Source organism: Aedes aegypti, chromosome 2 (assembly GCF_002204515.2).
Source record: "Aedes aegypti strain LVP_AGWG chromosome 2, AaegL5.0 Primary Assembly, whole genome shotgun sequence".
Lineage (NCBI taxonomy): Eukaryota > Metazoa > Arthropoda > Insecta > Diptera > Culicidae > Aedes > Aedes aegypti.
In genome coordinates, this window is record NC_035108.1 from 237,715,306 (window position 1) to 237,735,443 (window position 20,138).

The following is a 20,138-nucleotide window of genomic DNA, read 5'->3' on the forward strand; positions in this document are numbered from 1 at the left end:
GCCTTCAAACCCAAACCCGACCCGAACCCGGGTTCTATCAAATGTTTGAATTGGCCATTTCTCCGGAATTCCGGAACCTACTACGGAACCACTGTGTCGACCAACAGTGACTTGGATAACTAAGTGAATATCTCATGAATTCTGAACGAAATTCTGAACAGTTTGATGTGTCGCATGATATGATTGCATCAAATTCATAAATTGACCACTTCACCGGGAATCCCGGAACCTGTTACGGAACCAATAGGTGGCCAACGTTGCCCTAGATAACTGAAGGCATCTCTAATGAATTCTGTATGAAATTCTAAAAATTTTGATAGGTCGCATGATATGGTTCTATCAAATGAATGAATTGGCCACTTTCGCAGGACCCCCCAGGGAACCCAAGAATCTGCCACGGGAATCTATATGGGCAATGCTGCCATACTTAGATAGCAACGTCTTGGATCATTTTGTTGTAAAATTCTGCAAATTCTGATGTGCCGTACGACTTGGTTCCACCGTAAACATAAATTAGCCACTACTCCGGATGCCCTGGGAACCGTTTAATGCCCTTCGGGATTGGCCCCTAGGCCACTTAGTAACCAGAAGTGCCTTGAACAACTAACCAGTTGATTAGATACCATTTTCAATGCATTTCAGGCAAAATACTATGTTTCACAATTCACAACAAATGCATTTTGCACCTACAAATGCTCTTGCAAAAATGGCCAAACCTTTGTCCCTTTGGCACCGGTTCTGAGCGACCAAGTCCAACCAAACCAGGATTTTTAGCCAGATTCATAAAATATAAGCCTTGACGATAATTTTGAGTACAAAAACATTCATATTTGGTGAAAAAACGGCTGCGAAATTCGTATGTCAAATCCGGGTCAATATGACCCGAACACCTTAAACGTAACTTTTTTTGTCCAGCCCTTCAGAATTGTCCTACAAAAATTTTTCAAACGTGAAACTCTTATTTTCCACAAAAGATTAAAAGTCACCAAATTTCATAACAATAGGAAGTAACAATCAAAAGTTGTGGCGCTTTGAAAGTGCGTTTCGGGTCATATTGACCCGAACACCGTAGGAAGGTTAACGGTCAGGGAAGCACCGTGTGTTTTAATTCAGAATCATCTCACCAGGTGGCGCACATACACCAACAAATGTCGCATGTAGAAGCAACATATGAAACAACTTTTCGGCGTACAAATATTTGCTTCGTTTATATCTCAGTCCAGCGATACAAAATTGGTGTCTTTGACAAAGTTGATCAACTAAACGAGATCTATTCGCTTGAAACCATATTAGTTCGGAAAACACTCACAAGATGGCGCTAGTGGTCGAAGATTTTAATCGTTCATATCTCAGTTCAGTGATGAGATACAAACAGTTTAGTTCTCTTCGTCATGGGAACTGTGTTAAACAGTAAGATGCACGTAATATAATAAAAATATTTTGAAGTGTTATTAAAAGATCCTCGTTTCCTTAAAAATTGAATGAAGCACAAAAATATAAAAAGTCACCCTATGCTAATAATATAACCGCACAAAAAAATTTGCGGAATATTCAAAACAATTTCGTTTCGTTTCGAAACATTCCGTGAGGATTTGAATTTTGTATCGGTTTTTACGGAATATTTCAATTATTCGTTTCGTTTCGCTACGAACAGTTTTGAAAATTCCGCATATCGTTTCGTTTCGTATCGCTATTGAACATTTTCATATCGCATACCCTTAGTTCAGAAGTCAATCTCAGGGCCACCCTGTCGGCAAATATTTTATCTATCTAGACCAAAACAATGGATACTTACTATCGAGTCGAGCAACAATAGCTTATTTTGGATGCAAAGCTTCTTTCATTTTCAGATGAACCTTGACACCATTTATGAATTATCTTGAAAGCTAAACAACAGAAAACACATGTTTTCTAGCCATCGAATGAAGAAGATGGTCATTTTAAGGAAGTGAAGAACGAGAAAACCGACAAATTGGCTAATCCAACAATGAACTGAACTCATTATGTCCAAGAATTGAGAATTGAGAGAACACTCACGGTCACGCTTCCGTATGCTCCCCAGGTGTTCTGGCCCCGCCCTAGTGTCAAAAATCTTGGACCGATTGGATTCGGTTCTATCGGTGGATAAGACCTGGGAGGGAGGCACAGATACTACACACGAAATATTGAATAAAGTTTTTTCAAACTGCAAGATAACTCCAGTTTGCCAATGACAATCAAGGCAGAGTTGATGCAAATCGCTAGTTTTCTTTTATAGTGTATCTTCGATCTTTCCGAACTAACATGGAAAAAGGGCCACAGTATTCTATGCATTTAATATTCATTTTTATACGAAAATGTAAAAAAGATGGGAATTTTATTACTTTGTATTCAATCATAATGAAAGGAATTATCGTGACATTACTTTTGAATACTTTTGAATTGATTTTCGTTTGATTTTTGTCACCTTTGATGAATTGCGAAAATATGTTTTGATCAATTACGCGCTATTATCATGTTAGTCCAGTGTTAAAGATCTGGGCTCACAGTGACATTTTGTGAAAACAAAATCTCGGCTCACTGTGACGTACATAAATTTCGTATCGGTTTCTCCCTCCCAGGATAAGACCATATGCATCATTGATGCAGTAACTTCAACGTTATAGACTTCAAATATTCACGTCTGTAAAGCATGTAATAGTTGGAATTCAATATTTGACTGTCATTGGGCTGATAAACAAACTTTTGATTAGCACTGACTAAATTCTGATATTGTCAAATATACATTTTTAAATATAATGAATGTCTGTGTATGTAATCCCGACTATGGGTACATAACAAAATTATATCACCTTATGATATTATGATATAAAGATTTTATCGAACATAGGTTGGTACAATTTTGATTCAGGACGTTGTTAAAATAACTAAAATTATAACAAAAAAATATATGAATTGTATAAGAAATATAATTGAATGTGTTTTAAATCAATCAAAAACATATAAAACTCAGTTATAATTTTTGATACAATGTATCAAAATTAAAATAAGGACTGTTCTTTTTAAAAAGTGGACACCTTGTGCATGCTGTAACTTTTTTATTTATCAATGAAATTTCAATCGGTTTTCTGAACATCGTTCGACTAGTATTGTACAATGTAGTAATAAAAAAAATCTCCAATATAATTATATTTCGCAAGAATATGGAACAACGATTAGAACAGTCACAACAGAACAGTCGATTTTCGGAGGTTATCAAAATCAATGATTGTTAGAAATTGGCTGGAAAACTCGACAATTTATATTTTTTATTTTCATAGAAGGCTTGTTCTTAGGAAGCATCATCAATCAGAAGCCTGATGGAAAAAATCAAATTATTTTTGGGGCAACAATTTTATAGATATCATAAAATCATTTTTCCCCTACATTTTTTAGAAAAAAATATTTTAAATTTGAAGGGATATGAGTAGATTTTTTTGGTTTAAAGTACGTCCTGACGGAAGTGCTAATATAGTATTAATATGAAAAATAACTTACGCCTTCATTGAGTTACTTATTTAGTCCCCACGTCACATTTAAAGCACAATAGAAACACAATTGCTTCATTATTAGAAAACCCTTCAAAGTACATTGACAATCATCAAAATTGGCAACACTACTGTAATAAAATCGATTTTATTTTTCACATATTGTTTTCATAATATATTATTCTGAGATTACCAATTGAAATATTCGGAGAAAACCGTTCACAATTTGCTGTAGATCGATAAATACGCGTACATGATTATATCATAATAAGATATGTAAATTACATTAAACTTTATTTTGTTTTTGTCATATGCCTCTATTCGGGATTCTGATTATGACTGAATGACACATGATTTAAGTGTTGGAACGACACAAAAACGTGTTCTTGAAGGTGTATTGAACAAAAAATGTAATTTTACATGTTAAAGGACACGAAAACGATGGAACTGTGATCGACATTTCCCGAAACAGACACTAACGTATTTAAAATTCGGCACAAATTTACGTCACATAAAGTGCATCCCCAAGACATACACTACCCACCATAAGTATGGAATCGCATCACCCAGTATTGCAACACCCCAGTTGAATATTGCAGCACACCGAAAAGTTTAGAATCACCAAAAAATTATAATATGTATGATGCAGTATCTCGAAATCCTTACTTCCTGCAAAGTTGTGGTCTTCAGTAAAGTTGTTCAGCAGCCTTTTGTTTATAAGGTGAAGTTTTAGATGCGCAATTTTGCCGGTACGTAACGCTAGTGTGCATATTATTTGGTCATATTCCAGTAGACTATAGCTCATGATCCTTATCCCCTAGAAAGTTTGTGTCTTCGACAAAGTTGTTCATAAACTTGAGAGCAATTTGAGGCAGTTTTGTTGAATCCACAATACTGCCACCTAGCGGAAAAATTGTTAACTAAACAGTACTGCCACAAGGCGCGGTAAATGGCTGGGCATGGCGTACCATTGGTACCTCGCGTACCTGTAGGAACAAAATAGACTTCTTTGTGCGGTCCTTAGCCTCTTGCCCAGCAACTCCTATCCCTACTTCCTTGTGGTACTGGCCGGGGTACGAGTAACCTTGGGGAAGATCTGGTAACCAACCCCCGGTGGGAACTTTGGCCGTATGCTGACAGGGAAGGGGGGGTTTGCTTTTGCTTTTGCTTTTGCAAACCTGGAGCGTCTGTACTCTATGTTAGGAGCAGCTCACAACAGCGTCTGTTCCCCATGTCAGGGGCGGCTGATCATCGTCCGAGTGCCAGAGAAAGACTCTAAGCTAAACTGCGCACTATGGCCCTCCGAACATTTAGGAAGAATGTTCCTCCGGAAATCTAGCGGTTTGGTGTCAGGCCCTGCAAGCCAATTGTAAGAATACATCAGCACAGGAACGTCAACGAGAGAATACGGACCGGAACAATCGGCAAAGACCACAGCGACGAAAATGGACTAGCGATTGGAAACTCGGTACGTGGAACTGCAAATCTCTCAACTTCATTGGAAGTACTCGCATACTCTCCGATGTACTGAAGACCCGCGGTTTCGACATCGTAGCACTGAAGGAGGTGTGCAGGACAGGAGCATTGGTGCGAACGTTTAGAGGTAATCATACCATCTACCAGAGCTGCGGCAACACACGCGAGCTGGGAACAGCTTTCATAGTGATGGGTGATATGCAAAGGCGCGTGATCGGGTGGTGGCCGATCAATGAACGAATGGGCAAGTTGAGAATCAAAGGCCGATTCTTTAACTTCAGCATAATCAACGAGCATAGCCCGCACTGATGGTGACAAGGACGCATTTTATGCGCAGCTCGAACGCGAGTACGACCGCTGCCCAAGCCACGACGTCAAGATCATCATAGGAGATTTGAACGCTCAGGTTAGCCAGGAGAAAGAGTTCAGACCAACGATTGGAAAGTTCAGCGCCCACCGGCTGACGAACGAGAACGGCCTACGACTGATAGATTTTGCCGCCTCCAAGAACATGGCCATTCGTAGCACCTATTTCCAGCACAGCCTCCCGTATCGGTACACCTGGAGATCACCTCAGCAGACAGAATCGCAAATCGACCACGTTTTGATCGATGGATGGCACTTCTCCGACATAACCGACGTCAGTACCTATAGTGACGCTAACATTGACTCCGACTACTACCTGGTGATGGTGAAACTACGCCCAAAACTATCCGTCATCAATGATGTACGGTACCGACGCCCGCCCCGGTACAATCTCGAGCGGCTGAAACAACCGGATGTCGCCAATGCGTACGCGCAGCATCTTGAGGCAGCGTTGCCGGATGAGGACGAGCTCGAGGCCCCTCTTGAGGATTGCTGGAGGACATTCAAAGCAGCCATTAACGACGCTGCCGTATATGTGGAACAGAGCTCAAGAAACGATTGGTGCGACGAAGAGTGTCAGGAGGTTTAAGAGGAGAAGAATGTAGCGCGGGTTGCAATGCTGCAGCATGGTACGCGGCAAAATGTGGAACGATATAGACTGAAGCGGAAACAGCAAACCCGCCTATTCCGGGACAAAAAGCACCGCCTGGAAGAGGTTGAATGCCAAGAGATGGAGTTGCTGTACCTTTCTCAAGAAACGCGGAAGTTCTATCAGAAGCTCATCACATCCCGCAAAGGCTTTGTGACGCGAGCTGAGACGTGCCAGGATAAGGATGGGAGCATCTTGACGGACGGACGCGAGGTGATCGAAAGGTGGAAGCAGCACTACGATGAACACCTAAATAGCGCAGAGAACACAGGCACAGAAGGTCAGGACAACGAAGGCGATGGCTACGTCAGCACAGCGGACAGCGGAAACCCACCAGCTCCCACGATGGGGGAAGTTAAAGATGCCATTCAACAGCTCAATAATAACAAGACCGCTGGCAAGGATGGTTGCGTAGCCGAACTCATCAAGATGAGCCCGGACAGGTTGGCCGCTTGTCTGCATCGGCTGATAGTCAGAATCTGGGAAACGGAACAGCTACCGGAGGAGTGGAAGCAAGGCGTTATATGACCTATCTACAAAATGGGCGACAAACTGGAGTGTGAAAATTATCGTGCAATCACCATCCTAAACGCCGCCTACAAAGTGCTATCCCAGATTGTTTTCCGTCGTCTATCACCTATAGCAAACGAGTTCGTGGGAAGTTATCAAGCAGGTTTTATCGACGGCCACTCGACAACGGACCAGATCTTTTCCGTGCGGCAAATCCTCCAGAAATGCCGTGAGTACCAGGTCCCTACGCACCATTTGTTCATCGATTTCAAGGCGGCATACGATACTATCGACCGCGTAGAGCTATGGAAAATCATGGACGAGAACAGCTTTCCCGAGAAGCTCACAAGATTGATCAGAGCTACGATGGACGGGGTGCAAAACTGCGTGAAGATCTCAGGCGAACACTCCAGTGCCTGTTGTTCAATATCGCGCTTGAAGGTGCCATGCGGAGAGCCGGAATTATCAGTCGAGGCACGATTTTCTCGAGATCCGGACAATTTGTTTGCTTTGCGGACGACATGGTTATTATTGGGAGAAAATTTGAAACGGTGGCAGATTTGTTCACCCGCCTAAAACGCGAAGCAACAAGAGTCGGACTAATGGTGAAAGCGTCGAAAACAAAGTACATGCTGGTAGGCGGAACTGAGCGCGACAGGGCCCGCCTAGCAAGCAGTGTTACGATAGACGGGGATACCTTCGAGGTGGTGGACGAGTTCGTCTATCTCGGATCCTTGTTGACGGCTGACAACAATGTTAGTCGGGAAATACGAAGGCGCATCATCAGCGGAAGTCGTGCCTACTATGGGCTCCTGAAGAAACTGCGGTCAAGAAAGGTTCACCCCCGCACCAAATGCACGATGTACAAAACGCTCATAAGACCGGTAGTCCTCTATGGGCATGAGGCGTGGACTATGCTCGAGGAGGACTTGCAAGCTCTTGGGGTTTTCGAACGCCGAGTGCTAAAGACGATCTTCGGCGGCGTGCAGGAAAACGGCGTGTGGCGGCGAAGGATGAACCACGAGCTCGCTCAACTCTACGGCGAACCCAGTATCGTGAAGGTAGCTAAAGCTGGAAGGATACGCTGGGCACGGCATGTTGCAAGAATGCCGGACAACAACCCTGTAAAGATGGTGTTCGCTACGAATCCGGTCGGAACAAGAAGGCGTGGGGCGTAGCGAGCTAGGTGGATTGACGAGGTGCACCAAGACATGGAGAGCATGGGTCACAGTCGAGGATGGAGAGAAGCGGCCATGAACCGAGTGAATTGGCGAAATATTGTTGGCGAAGCTTTATCAAGATAATTGATGTAAAGTCAAATAAATACTGCCACAAATTGCTTTCATGGTTCTTAACAACTTTGCTTAAGACAAGAACTTTTTAAGTAGTCGGGATCATGAGGTAGAGCCTGCTAGAACATTACCAAAAAGCGGAAAAATTGCTAACTAAACAGTGCTTTCTCAAGCTTTTTAACAAATTTGCTGCAGACACGTACTTTCTAGGTGGTCAGAATCATGAGCTAGAGTATAATGAATTTTACCAAGTTACATCCACACTAGCACCACGTAGTGGCAAAATTACGCATCAAAATTTCACCAAATACACGCCATAAGGCTGCTGAACAACTTTGCCAAAAACCGCAGCTTTGTAGAAAGTAAAGAATCCGAGATATTACATAATAAATATTATTGTTTTTAGGTGTTGCTAAACTTTTTGGGGGGTGCTTCAATATTCAACTGGAGTGCTGCAATACTAGGTGATGCGATTCCATACTTATGGCGGATAGTGTATATAAAATTACTTTTTGGGAGTGTGTGAAGAATACTCTCCCTTACTCGATATTGAAGTTAGTAATGAAGGAATCGAGATACATAACCCACATTTTTCAAATTTTGTTTTTTTCGTAAATTTTACAAAATACATTCAAAAAAGTTATTTTAACGTGACAAAAAATGTAAGTTGTATCACCTTGATGAAATTTTAAACCCTTAATTTTGAAACATTAAAATTTGTGGAATTTACCGTATTCATCTTCCTCCCTATTCCTCTATAAAACACTTTTTGAATAGATTTAAATTTTTATATGGGTATCCACGTTTCCCTGAACCCCCTCCCTCATCCTACGTCACGTGCACGACGTAATTTATGAATAACCCCTTCAATAACCCTTCAACTGCAGCTTTTTTCCAATTTGTTCACATTGTAATGAGTCGAAAAGCATGGAAATATATTTGATAAATCACGAAAATAATCTTATACAACAACAAGATATGGACAAAATACTTTAAAGTTTTTTTTTTTTTGATCCCTACCATAGACTTGTTTTTTTTGGTGAAATAAGGTTTAATTTATGGAAATACAGCTATGAATAATAAAATCATAGCTGAATTCCAATTGTGAGGAACCTTGGGCGGGTTAACGGGTTAACAAAAATGATTCACATGTGTCTTTCGAACGATACCTGAGCAAAGTCGAATAAAAATCGCAAAACATGTTCCTCCATCAGTAAACTTATTGAAAAGGTCATTTTTAACAGAATGATGGCCCACATGAACGAAAACTCTTTTTTTTTTCAATGAACAGTTCAGATTCCGCCATGGACATTCGACCACTCATCAACTTTTGCGATTAACAAATTTGATCCGTTCCAACAAACCTGAAGGCTATTCTACGGATCTTGCTCTTCTAGACATAGAAAACGCATGCGACAGTGTTTGGCATGAAGGATTGAACGTAGAATTAAAAAACTTTAAATTTGCAACATACATTGTTAGAATAATTCAAAGTTATCTGTCAAATCGTACACTTCAGGTTATTTATCAGAACTCCAGGTCTGAAAGATTCCCTGTAAGAGCTGATGTTCCCCAAGGCAGCATTTTTGACCAATATTATACAATATTTTTACATCTGACTTACCTGATTTACCTTAGGGATGTCAAAAATCCTTGTTTGCAGATGACACAGGCCTCTCCGCCAAAGGACGAAGTCTGCGTGTCATCTGTAGTCGATTGCAAAAGAGTTTGGATATATTTTCTTCATACTTGCAAAAATGGAAGTTTTCGTCTAATGCTTCCAAAATTCAACTTATAGTATTCCCACATTAACCATTAAAGAGGTTTTTTTACTTGAAACCTTCAAGTAGACATGTTGTCACGATGAGAGGGGTTCCAATAACTTGGTTAGATGAAGTTAAGTATCTAGGGCTCATGCTAGATAAGAATTTAACTTTCAAAATCACATTGAGGGCATTCAAGCCAAATGTAATAAATATGTAAAATGTCTCTATCCCCTTATTAATAGAAAATCAAAACATTGTCTTAAGAGCAAGCTTTTGATATTCAAACAAATTTTCAGGCCAGCCATGTCGTATGCTGTACCAATATGGACTAGCTGTTGTAATACCAGGAAGAAAGCTCTGCAGAGAATTCAAATGAAAGTTTTGAAAATGATTCTGAAGCTTCCTCCCTGGCATAGTAACAATGAGTTACATAGAATATCCAATGTTGAAACATTGGAACAAATGTCAAATAAAATAATTAATAATTTCAGGCAAAAATCGTTACAATCTTCTATTGCCACGTTTAATGCATTATATGTTTAGGATATGTTAGGTTAAGTATATTCAAAGCGTTTTTTTCTTTTACAAGCAGGTGAAATCAACTCACCTGTAAAATCTGAACTGCTACGGCAAATGAAATGTAGTATGTTGTTAACAAAATGTTAATAAAATCTTAAAATTTGATTTACCAAATAAGGATGATAGTGTTGTCCAATAACACAGAACATCTAGATATAAGAAATGCATGTAATGTTTGGAATGATACCAATAAAGAAATTAAAAAAATGGAAGAATTGCAAAAATAATATTCAGCAGAAAACCAGGTACACGTTTGCGACTTCGCGCGCTGCGTATATGTAGTAGAAGAGGGTATGGGTTTCCTAATCGTTCAAGGCAACTGGAGATTTTTCACCCAAGACCGACGAAGATGGAGCTCTATAATACATCCGGCAATGACGTACTGATTTGCTACAGCCATAAGACTATAAATTTATCAGGATTGACTGCTCACCACCAGACAAAATTAATGCATTAATCCTTTATTAAATGTTCAAATAGGGTTACAATCCGTTCTGACCGGAAATGTCCTGATTTTCAGCTTTTTTCGGCTAAAACTGTTTGATATATCCGTGAAGTTTTGCACATTTATCAACTGAACAGCTGGTATTCCTATGTTCAAATATTAATAGAATAAACAAATACAACGATATATATGATAAAATGAGCAATAAGCCAAGAAGACGATACAGCATACACTCTTCATTCGCAATATAAACAAAAAATCTCTACATGCTCCTGCTTCCCCTTCCTGAATGAAGAAAGCTACTCAGGCGTAAAATGATTCATCTGTACCTACAGACAAAATCCATAACGCTCTGGGCGACATGCTACATCTCAAGGGAAAAAAAGCAAAAAATCAGAGTAAACTGCTCCCATTCAATCCAGCCGGAAATCTGCCCTACTTCGTCATAATAAAATGAAGAAATTATTCACCAATTGGGCCTGTCAGTATTGATTCAATTATTCCATTTGCCTGCTTGTTTTGATATCGATTCGCTAAATCGTTTATCATATTTGTTTAACAAATAATTTATTCTCACTTAGATGGGGTTGCCTGATCCAGTTTGATTCCCGCCGGCAAGAAGAGTAGATTAACAGCATCCAATAAATGCACCCTGTCGAGCAGTCAGCAAGCGACAGAATCGGAAAACTCCCTTCCAGTGTTTATTTAAGCTGATGGATTTCGATAAACAGGTTGAATCATTGACTGCTTCCCACGTTTCGTGGTTGGTACTATCCGTTACATCAATAGTCGAATTGAAATTAATACGTTTTGATTTGATTTTCGATGAATTTAAGTTTTTAAAAATGTGTAATTTATGAAAGAGATTTTGTTAGATAATTTTGTATATGGTTAGAAAGCTTTTTTTTCATTTGTAATTGGACGTTTGCTTGGGACTAAAAATTGGTGCTAAAATTGACATACAGTCTCCTGTGACCGTCTGAGTTTACGTTCCTTCCCAACTATACACACAGAACGGAACAATTTATCCATAAACTCGAACGAAGAAAAGACAAAATTAAAACATTGAATCCCGATGGGGTTTCTCTCAATTATTGAAATTAGCCTATTTGGAAGACTAACGATGGTATTTGGGTGAATCAACTCGAAACAACATCGCACCCACTACAAACTCTGTATCCTCAAATGTAGATAAATAATAAAACATGCTTTTGGCTCGTGTGCTTCTGAACGCTCATAAAATTCACAGCTCTCCCGGCTCGTGGCTCGTTTGGCCGATATTTCACTTAGTTCGATTGCATATCATATTCATGCCACCGACCAAGTTCAACCTACAGAGTTAGAAAAGCAACATTGCCGATTTTAATCTCTTTATCGAGTCCTGAATGCGACGAACCAAACAGCCACGGTTCAAGTGAAAGTTATGGAGCGGAAATTTTAAAGCACGTTCAAAGGGTTCTCTCACATTTAATATTAGCTTTAATTGCTCTGGATGGTTTGACTGGAGAGTTCCATTTGTTATAATTACTTAACATTACTTACCAATCTGTCCGTCATGCAATGATATGTTTTCGCCATTCTCTCTTCGCCACAGGATCATTGGCTCTGGTGAGCCAGTGGCCGCACATCGCAATGTCACGTTGCTTCCTTCTCGAACCACCATATCAGTGCTTGTGGGGTAATCCAGAATGTCTGGAGGAACTGTAAAGTGTATGGAAAAAACGTTGAAATAACTCTTTGTTGTAAAATTCGAAAATAAAATCAAATAGATGTTTTAGGAGACCTAGTGTATGCTATTCAAACAAACAGTCATTTTAAACCATACCCTAGCAAAGCTAGCGATCATATTGAAAACTCATTTTGATGCTGTGATGTTGCAATTTTTTTTTGCAATTTCTCATCGTAATAGGCGGTTTTTCGTCACGTCAATCTGTCATGAAACGGCCTACTTTCCTGCACTGAAGCATGCAGTGCAGGAATAGTCATTACGCAACTGAAACCAGTGCTGTAATGATTCATTACGCAACGCTTTTTCATTACGCAACTGTTTAGAGTTGCGTAATGAATCATAACACAATTTTTTTTTCATAAATTGTAAAATAATGGTGAATGCATTCTGATATAATTTCTGATACCCTCAAGTGGTCTTCTACGAAATCGCAAAATAGTAGTTTACGGAACAAGTTGCAGAATGATGATTTTTACTGCACGAGTTGTAAATTAGTTGTACGAGGCTTGCCGAGTAGGATAATTACGATGAGTGCTGTAAAAATAGAGTTCTGCAACGAGTTACGTACAACATTTTTTGCAATTTCATAGAAGACCACTTGAGGGTATCAGAAATTATATCGGATTGCATTCACCATTATTTTACAGTTTCTGGAAAGTTATTGTGTTATGATTCATTAGGCCGTAATGAGAAAGCGTTGTGTAATGAATCATTACAGCACTGGTTTCAGTTGCGTAATGACTTTTCCCGCACTGCATACTTCAGTGCAGGAAAGTAGGCCGATTCATGACAGATTGGCGTGATGAAAACAGCCTATTACGATTATAAATTGCAAAAAAATTGTTTTGCAATTTCTCATCGTAATAGGCGGTTTTTCATCACGCCGATCTGTCATGAAACGGCCTACTTTCCTGCACTGAAGTATGCGTTGCGGGAATAGTCATTACGCAACTGAAACCAGTGCTGTAATCATTCATTACGCAACGCTTTCCCATTACGTAACTGTTTTAAGTTGCATAATGAATTATTACAAAACAATTTTTCAGAAATTGTAAAATGATGGTGAATGCATGCCGATATAATTTCTAATACCCTTAAGTGGTCTACTACGAAATGACAAAAATGTTGTACGTAACTCGTTGCAGAACTCGATTTTTACAGAACTCGATTATTACAGCACTCGGCAAGCCTCGTGGGATAAATTTACGACTCGTGCAGTAAAAATCATCATTCTGCAATTTGTTCCGTAAACGGTTTAGGGACAAAATTTCGATAGCCAAAACGTCGAATTCTAAAATGTCTAATGCCAAAACATCAAATCTCAAAACGTCGAAAGGGACAAAACGTCGAAAGCAGTCATTTTTCTAACGATGGTTTTTGGATAACTAGTGTTGCTAAGGAAAAAACGGTTGCGATACGGACGGCGTTAAAAACAGAAAAATTTACAACTTTCATCACAGAGGGCATGGAATTTTTGTTCAGAAAAATGTCACTCTTACATCCATTTCAGACGAGGAAAGATGCAATTTGTGAAGCAAATTGAATTTGAAGTGCAGAAGTGATCAAACCAACCAAGTCAACCATGATGTTAAGGGTATAGGTTCGTGGGTTAAGTTGTATTTTCAGCAACGGATTCTGCAGATCCCCCCGTTGTGTGAATACTCATGTTCCTTTTCTTTCCCTATGAACATCCTTTTTCAACTCTTCCTCTAGTCTTTTCTTTCCGATAATAGCGTTAAACGGTTCTTACTGACTAATCTATTGCTATTGAACTGATCAATTTCGTCTATCTTCCAGTTCCGTAATCGTGACATTAAATGATTGACACTTTAGTGTTTGTAGTTCATGTTGTTTAGCTTATAAATTAATTATAACATTTTGTATAAGGTGGGATGATATTACCAAACATGATAATTTCAATATCTTAATTTCATTTGCATGTTTAACTTATTTAATGTGATGTAAACTAATTACTTACAACTAACACATGATTTTAAACAATTAGTGAATTCTTTATTCTTAAAAAAACTTACTCAATCTTTTGTCGAATAACTACAACTGAATCGGTTATCTTTTCAGAAACTGATTATTATTATTCAAAACATGATTATCTTTTCTGGAACTTCAGGATCACATATAAAGAAGTCAGGGTCTCCAGCAAGTTTCCTATTTTTTTCATGCAACTAGGAGTTTAAAAATCTTCATAGACTGGCCTGTATATGTTCATGCTCATGCCAGTGTAATTTTTGGCGCGGTGTGGGAGCCACAAAGTGCCTTCCCCACTAAAAACACTCTCCTAGGTTTAGTACCATAACCCTCTGGAACCACCTTCCTGTATTACTTCGGAGGGGAGGCTAAAGTGCTGAGCGCACCTCTTCAATTTGTTATTCTACATGCTGAGCCCTTCGGTTCCTGTTAGCAGTTTTAAAACCGTTCAACGTTGTGCCTCATGCTGATCCCTTCGGCTCCTCACGTTAGTAATTTGTTAGTATCTACTATTTTCGCCCATTGGCGACCCGTCAATTTGTTAGTACCTACATGCAACATTCTGAGCCCTTCGGCTCCAGGTTGTACACTACTCTGCACTCATTCAGAGCGCGTACTCACACAATTACGACGACCTTCTCCTTTTCTTTGTTCAGCTGGTAGGATGCCGAGGTCGGTCCAACGATTCCGGTTGAGCATAACTTCCGGTTCGTAGGCGCCTCGACTACCCATTACCAGCGTCCCGACGTACTCTACTCGACTAGTCCCCGACGGTGGACCTAGTCTACACCGACGAAGAATTCCCCGGCGGTGAAAATTCTCCCGAGACCGATTCTTCTTTTTCTACGTTTCGAGCCGACCGGAAGGGTGCAGAAGTCAGTCCAGCGATTCCGGTGGAGCCTAGCTTTCGGTTCACTGGTGCCCCGACGACCCTAAAACCGGCGCTATGACACGTCTACTCAACTAGTCCCCGGCGGTGGACCTAGCCTACACTGACGAAGAATTCCCCTGCGATGGAAGTTCTCCCGAAACCGATTCTCCTACTGCTGCTACTGCTGATCTTCACTTTTTGACGGGACGACCGGTAGGGTGCCGAAGTCAGTCCAGCGATTCTGGTGAAGCCTATCGTCCGGTACACTGGTGCTCATACGACCCGGGACCGGTGCAACGCCGCGTCTACTCAGCTAGTCCCCGGCGGTGGATCTAGCCTACTCCGTCAGAGAGTTCCCCGGCAAAGGAATATCTCCCGAAACCGAGCAGCTATTCTTCCTTTTCATGCGTTCTCTCTAGCTAGCAGATCGTTGGTCGCTACGCCACTTCCTCTGAAGCTCGGACATTATTCTCGATACGTTGCTATCGTCAGCGTTCCAGATGCCTTCTTCTCGGCACATCTCTTCGACAACGTTATCGACAGTGACTCCTCGCATGTCCCTTCTCACTTCTTCGAACCTATGACATTCGAAGACTACGTGCTCCGGTGTCTCCTCCACATTCTCGCACTCCGGGCAAAAAGGTGAAGAAGCATGTCCAAACCGATACAGGTACTTCCGGAAATAGCCGTGTTCGAACAGAAACTGCGTCTCAGATGGAAGTTCACTTCTCCATGCTTCCTATTAACCCCAATTAGGCGGTAAGTCCACCTTCCCTTCTCCGCGTTGTTCCACTCTTGCTGCCACTTAGCCAACGAGTCCGTTCTGACGATCATTCTCACATTTCTGGTGCCTCTTCGCTCATAACACTCCACGTCATCGGCCAGGGTGATGCAGATGGGCATCATGCCAGCGATGACGCATACTGCCTCCGATGAAATCGTCCTATAGGCGCTCGCTACTCGTATGGCCATGAGTCGGAATGTGCTGTCAGCAAGTTTCCTATATGAACTACTGAATTAAGTTTAGACTTTGTTTTTTTTTTTGGTGTAGAGAATTTATACAGTTTTATAATTTATGCGATAGTGAGACAGTACCAAAATAGTAAGAACAATACAAGTATCAATTGACAAGTTAATGAAAACCGGGTATAATACAATTGATTCAACTAGGGTTAATTGATATTTTTGTTTCAAAACATGCTCATCGTATCCTCCTTTCAATGTTTGACTAATATTAACACGTTGAAAAGAGATTCCTACAATTGCTTTGTAACTTGATTATTTAAACAATATCCTAAATAATTCCGACAAGCCTTGGCAACTTTAAATTTTGCTTTTTGATATACCTTGCAAGACCAACTAAAAATTACGGTACATTGGTAATAATATTAGAAAAAAAATGTCACTGCCTTAACTGTTCAAAACATTGTTTAATATTTGCATTTCACGTTACATTTCTATCGATATTCTTCATATTCCTTGGATTAAATAGATTGCTATTTTATCAGACATACGCTTTTTTGTCTTTTCTATGCCCCTCCGACGTTTTGGCATTTGACATTTTGGCATTCGACGTTTTGTCCTTTCGACGTTTTGGCATTCGACGTTTTGTCACCCAACCTCCGTAAACTACTATTTTCACCACACTCGATAGTTGCATGCAAAGATATTGAATATTCTAAAAACAACATTCGAATTATGAGGGAATCTTAAAATTGGACTGGAGATCTATTTACAGATACGCGTATTTTGACTACCACTTGTAACCTTCTTTGGTGTCAATTACTTGTATGAACTGTGAAAGAATTTTCAGGAAAAGGATTTTGACTCCGAATCGGATAGTCGGCAGACGTCGAGGAGAAAATCAGTTTACTCTCTATAAAGTCGTGATTTTCATGCGATCGTTTGTGTAAGCAGTTTGGCACAAGAAGAATTAAGTAAACAATATAGTAATAAGTAGTTTACGCAACAAGTTGCAGAATGATGATTTTTACAGCACGAGTCGTACATTTATCCAACGAGGCTTGCCGAGTTGAATAATAACGACGAGTGCTTTAAAAATCTAGTTCGGCAACGAGTTGCGTACAACATTTTTTGCAATTTCGTAGGAGACTACTTAAGGGTACCAGAAACCATATCGGCATGCATTCACCAATATTTTACAATTTCTGAAAAAATGTTGTGTAATAATTTATTACGCATCTCAAAACAGTTGCGTAATGAGAAAGCGTTGTGTAATGAATCATTTCAGCCTACTTTCCCGTATTGTCATATGAGTTTATTTGATAACTGAAAAGTGTGATTTATATAACTATCATTCTGCGGCTCTGGAATGTTCAGGTGGAAATTTCATGACTTCTCCCGTCGTTATTTGCACTGGACTCGGAACAGACGGACCAGAACATTTTCATCTGGGATTTTCAAATTTTTTCAGCTCTTTTTGTTGCAAGGTATTTTTGACATATCCTTCAGCTACAGTTGAAGACTTCCATCCATCCATCCATGAATTCTCGAAAACTTATTCAAACAGACTCAAGTCAAATAAGTATTCAAACTTACTTCATCGATTCTACGTGTTTCGCAAACGAAATTCCACACATTTTGCACTAAAACAACTCGGTTTTTCACTTTTAGAACGTTTACTTTCCGGATTTACAAAACGACGAAAGTAAGATTTTCAACTTTCGCTACCTAACCACTACTTTCGCCGCCCAGCTGTATGGAGAGACAAAGTGACTTAACCACGAATGAAAACAAAACATTACTTGAGTCGGTTTTACACTGGTACAAAAACGTCGAAAGTAACTAAATAAATCGGCTTATCATTTTGTAATGAAATTTTTGTGGGAAATAACAGGAACTGCCTAATTTTTGAATGCGAGCTTATTGGATGCAAAATTTGAGCAATGTACACGGCGAAAAAATGTCAAAAAGGTGGTTCATTTTAAAACAGTTTTAGAATACAGGTTGTGATTCTTCTGAATTAATTTTCTCAAAACCGTATGGAAATTACTTACGTCGATTTGAAAGTAATTTGAGTAATCGAGAATTCTTGCAAAATTCTTGACTTCTTCGTGAAGTTTATTCATGATTATTTCTAAAAAAATAATGATAAAATTTCAAAAACATCACGAGGAATTAAATAAAGACTTTTCCGAAAATCTATCTAAAGGGTCCTTAAAGAATCGTTTCTAAACCACCGGATATAAATTCATCCATGAATTCTTGCAAAGAATAATCTGGACTCACTAACATTTTTAACTTTTTACGAACTAAAACGTGATCATGTTTACCAAAAATATACGCTCTGCAGGTACAAGTTAAAAAATTCGAATAAATTGAATTTGCCAGTCTACTTCTAATGGAATCACGTTCAGATAATTATGCGACTGAATCGACCTCAGTGGCTATTAAAGTTGAATCAATTCAAAGTTAATTATGTATGGAGAAAGCCCCCATCAAGTCTCTTCACAAGAATGTAGAAGACACTAAATTCGCAACCCTCCCTCTCTCACTCTGTGTAGGAGCTGATGAATGGAAACCCATAATTTTTTGGTTAGTATTGGTACGAAAACCAAGCAAGGAAGTATTAAGAAATATTTATTCGAATATATGCTCAGTCGCCGGCGTGTGCATTAGCGCAAAGACGGCTTTATCCAGGTGACCAATTTAAATATCTCGTGACTGCGAGCAGTAATGCCTCCCGTATAAATAAATGGTTTCTCTATTCGCTACAGTTACAGTTTATTTCTACGGTTGTACGTACGACTTTTTATTTCTAGTCAGTTTCAGTTCGCTTTTGAATTTGACGAAAAAGAAAAATCAATTTCAATGCCAGACATGGCAAAAATTCTTTCATTCATTTATGTTCCGAGGCGCCAAAGCATTCATCAAAGGGAAAACTTTTACGCTGTCACGAGAAATCTAGCCTAAATGAAGGTAAATAAGGTGAATCAAACAGCAACAGTACGATGAGAGAACCTAATTACATGATAATCTTGAGTTGTGCATTGCTCTTTAATTTACCAAAAATGACTGTTCGAAGCTTTGAAGTGTGTTGGCAAGTGTAAATAATTTAAAATTGACAATTTTCTGAAGCATTGCTCATATCTACCTACAACATCCAAATACCCCATTTGGCTCTTCATCGGGTCGGTGTTGATTTGACACATGTACCAGCCTTTGTCACTCTCGCGAATATCTCGTATCCGCAGCTGCCACGTTTTCTTTTCTGTATAGGTGATCCCAATCCGTTTGTTTTTGGTTATCACGTGGTTCTGGATGGTCAAAATTGTTTGGGTATCAACCCGCAACCACGCAACCTGAAACAGAAAAATTAAACAAAATTTTAGTTTTATTACCTTATGTGCTGACTAAACATAACTTATGACGAAAACGAACAAATTAGAATAACTGAAAAATACAACATTAGGGAAAGCGCTTATCATGTAGGCATCGAGCAAGTTGCCTCAATACGAAGGTGCTACTAGAAAGATGTTTTTACAATTCTCTCCAAAAAACATTAATGGAAATTTGGTAGCTAACAACAAAGAAGTTGGTAAAACAATATTTTGCTTTCATCAAAACCTTTTTAACTATTGCAATTCAGAGTTTTCAGAAACAAGACTTATGATGAATATTTGTGGATGATTCATTGAAAATTCGTGTATAGTATGGAGGAAGAAATTAAGGTTTCTGAAAACAAAATCCCATTAAGGTGAAGATGAATCGAAGCCAAACCTCAAATTTTCAGGAGCACAAATCTTGAGAACCGAACACCCGTTTGAGCTGAAAAGTTAATCGATTGGTCACCACCAGCTGCTGACCAATCGATTAAGTTTTCAGCTTAAAAGGATGTTTGGTTCTCCATATCCGTGCTCTTGAAAATTTGAAGTTTGGCTTCGATTCATCTTCACCTTAAGAAAACCTATCACGAAATAATCTCAATTTTTTATAAGTAACG

The 20,138-nt window shown here is 39.4% G+C and overlaps 1 protein-coding gene across 6 annotated transcripts in view; it reads right to left on the reverse strand.

The window, feature by feature from the left end:
• LOC5568034 (opioid-binding protein/cell adhesion molecule homolog) overlaps positions 1-20,138 on the reverse strand; it is a 232,708-nt gene that overhangs the window by 84,253 nt on the left and 128,317 nt on the right. For all 6 annotated transcript variants that reach the window (XM_021844513.1, XM_021844515.1, XM_021844514.1 and 3 more), the window contains exons 4-5: positions 19,290-19,497; positions 12,132-12,290 (exon numbers count right to left, since the gene is read on the reverse strand). In XM_021844513.1, the coding sequence (XP_021700205.1) occupies positions 12,132-12,290; positions 19,290-19,497 (367 nt within the window). The remainder of the gene's footprint in view (positions 1-12,131; positions 12,291-19,289; positions 19,498-20,138) is intronic.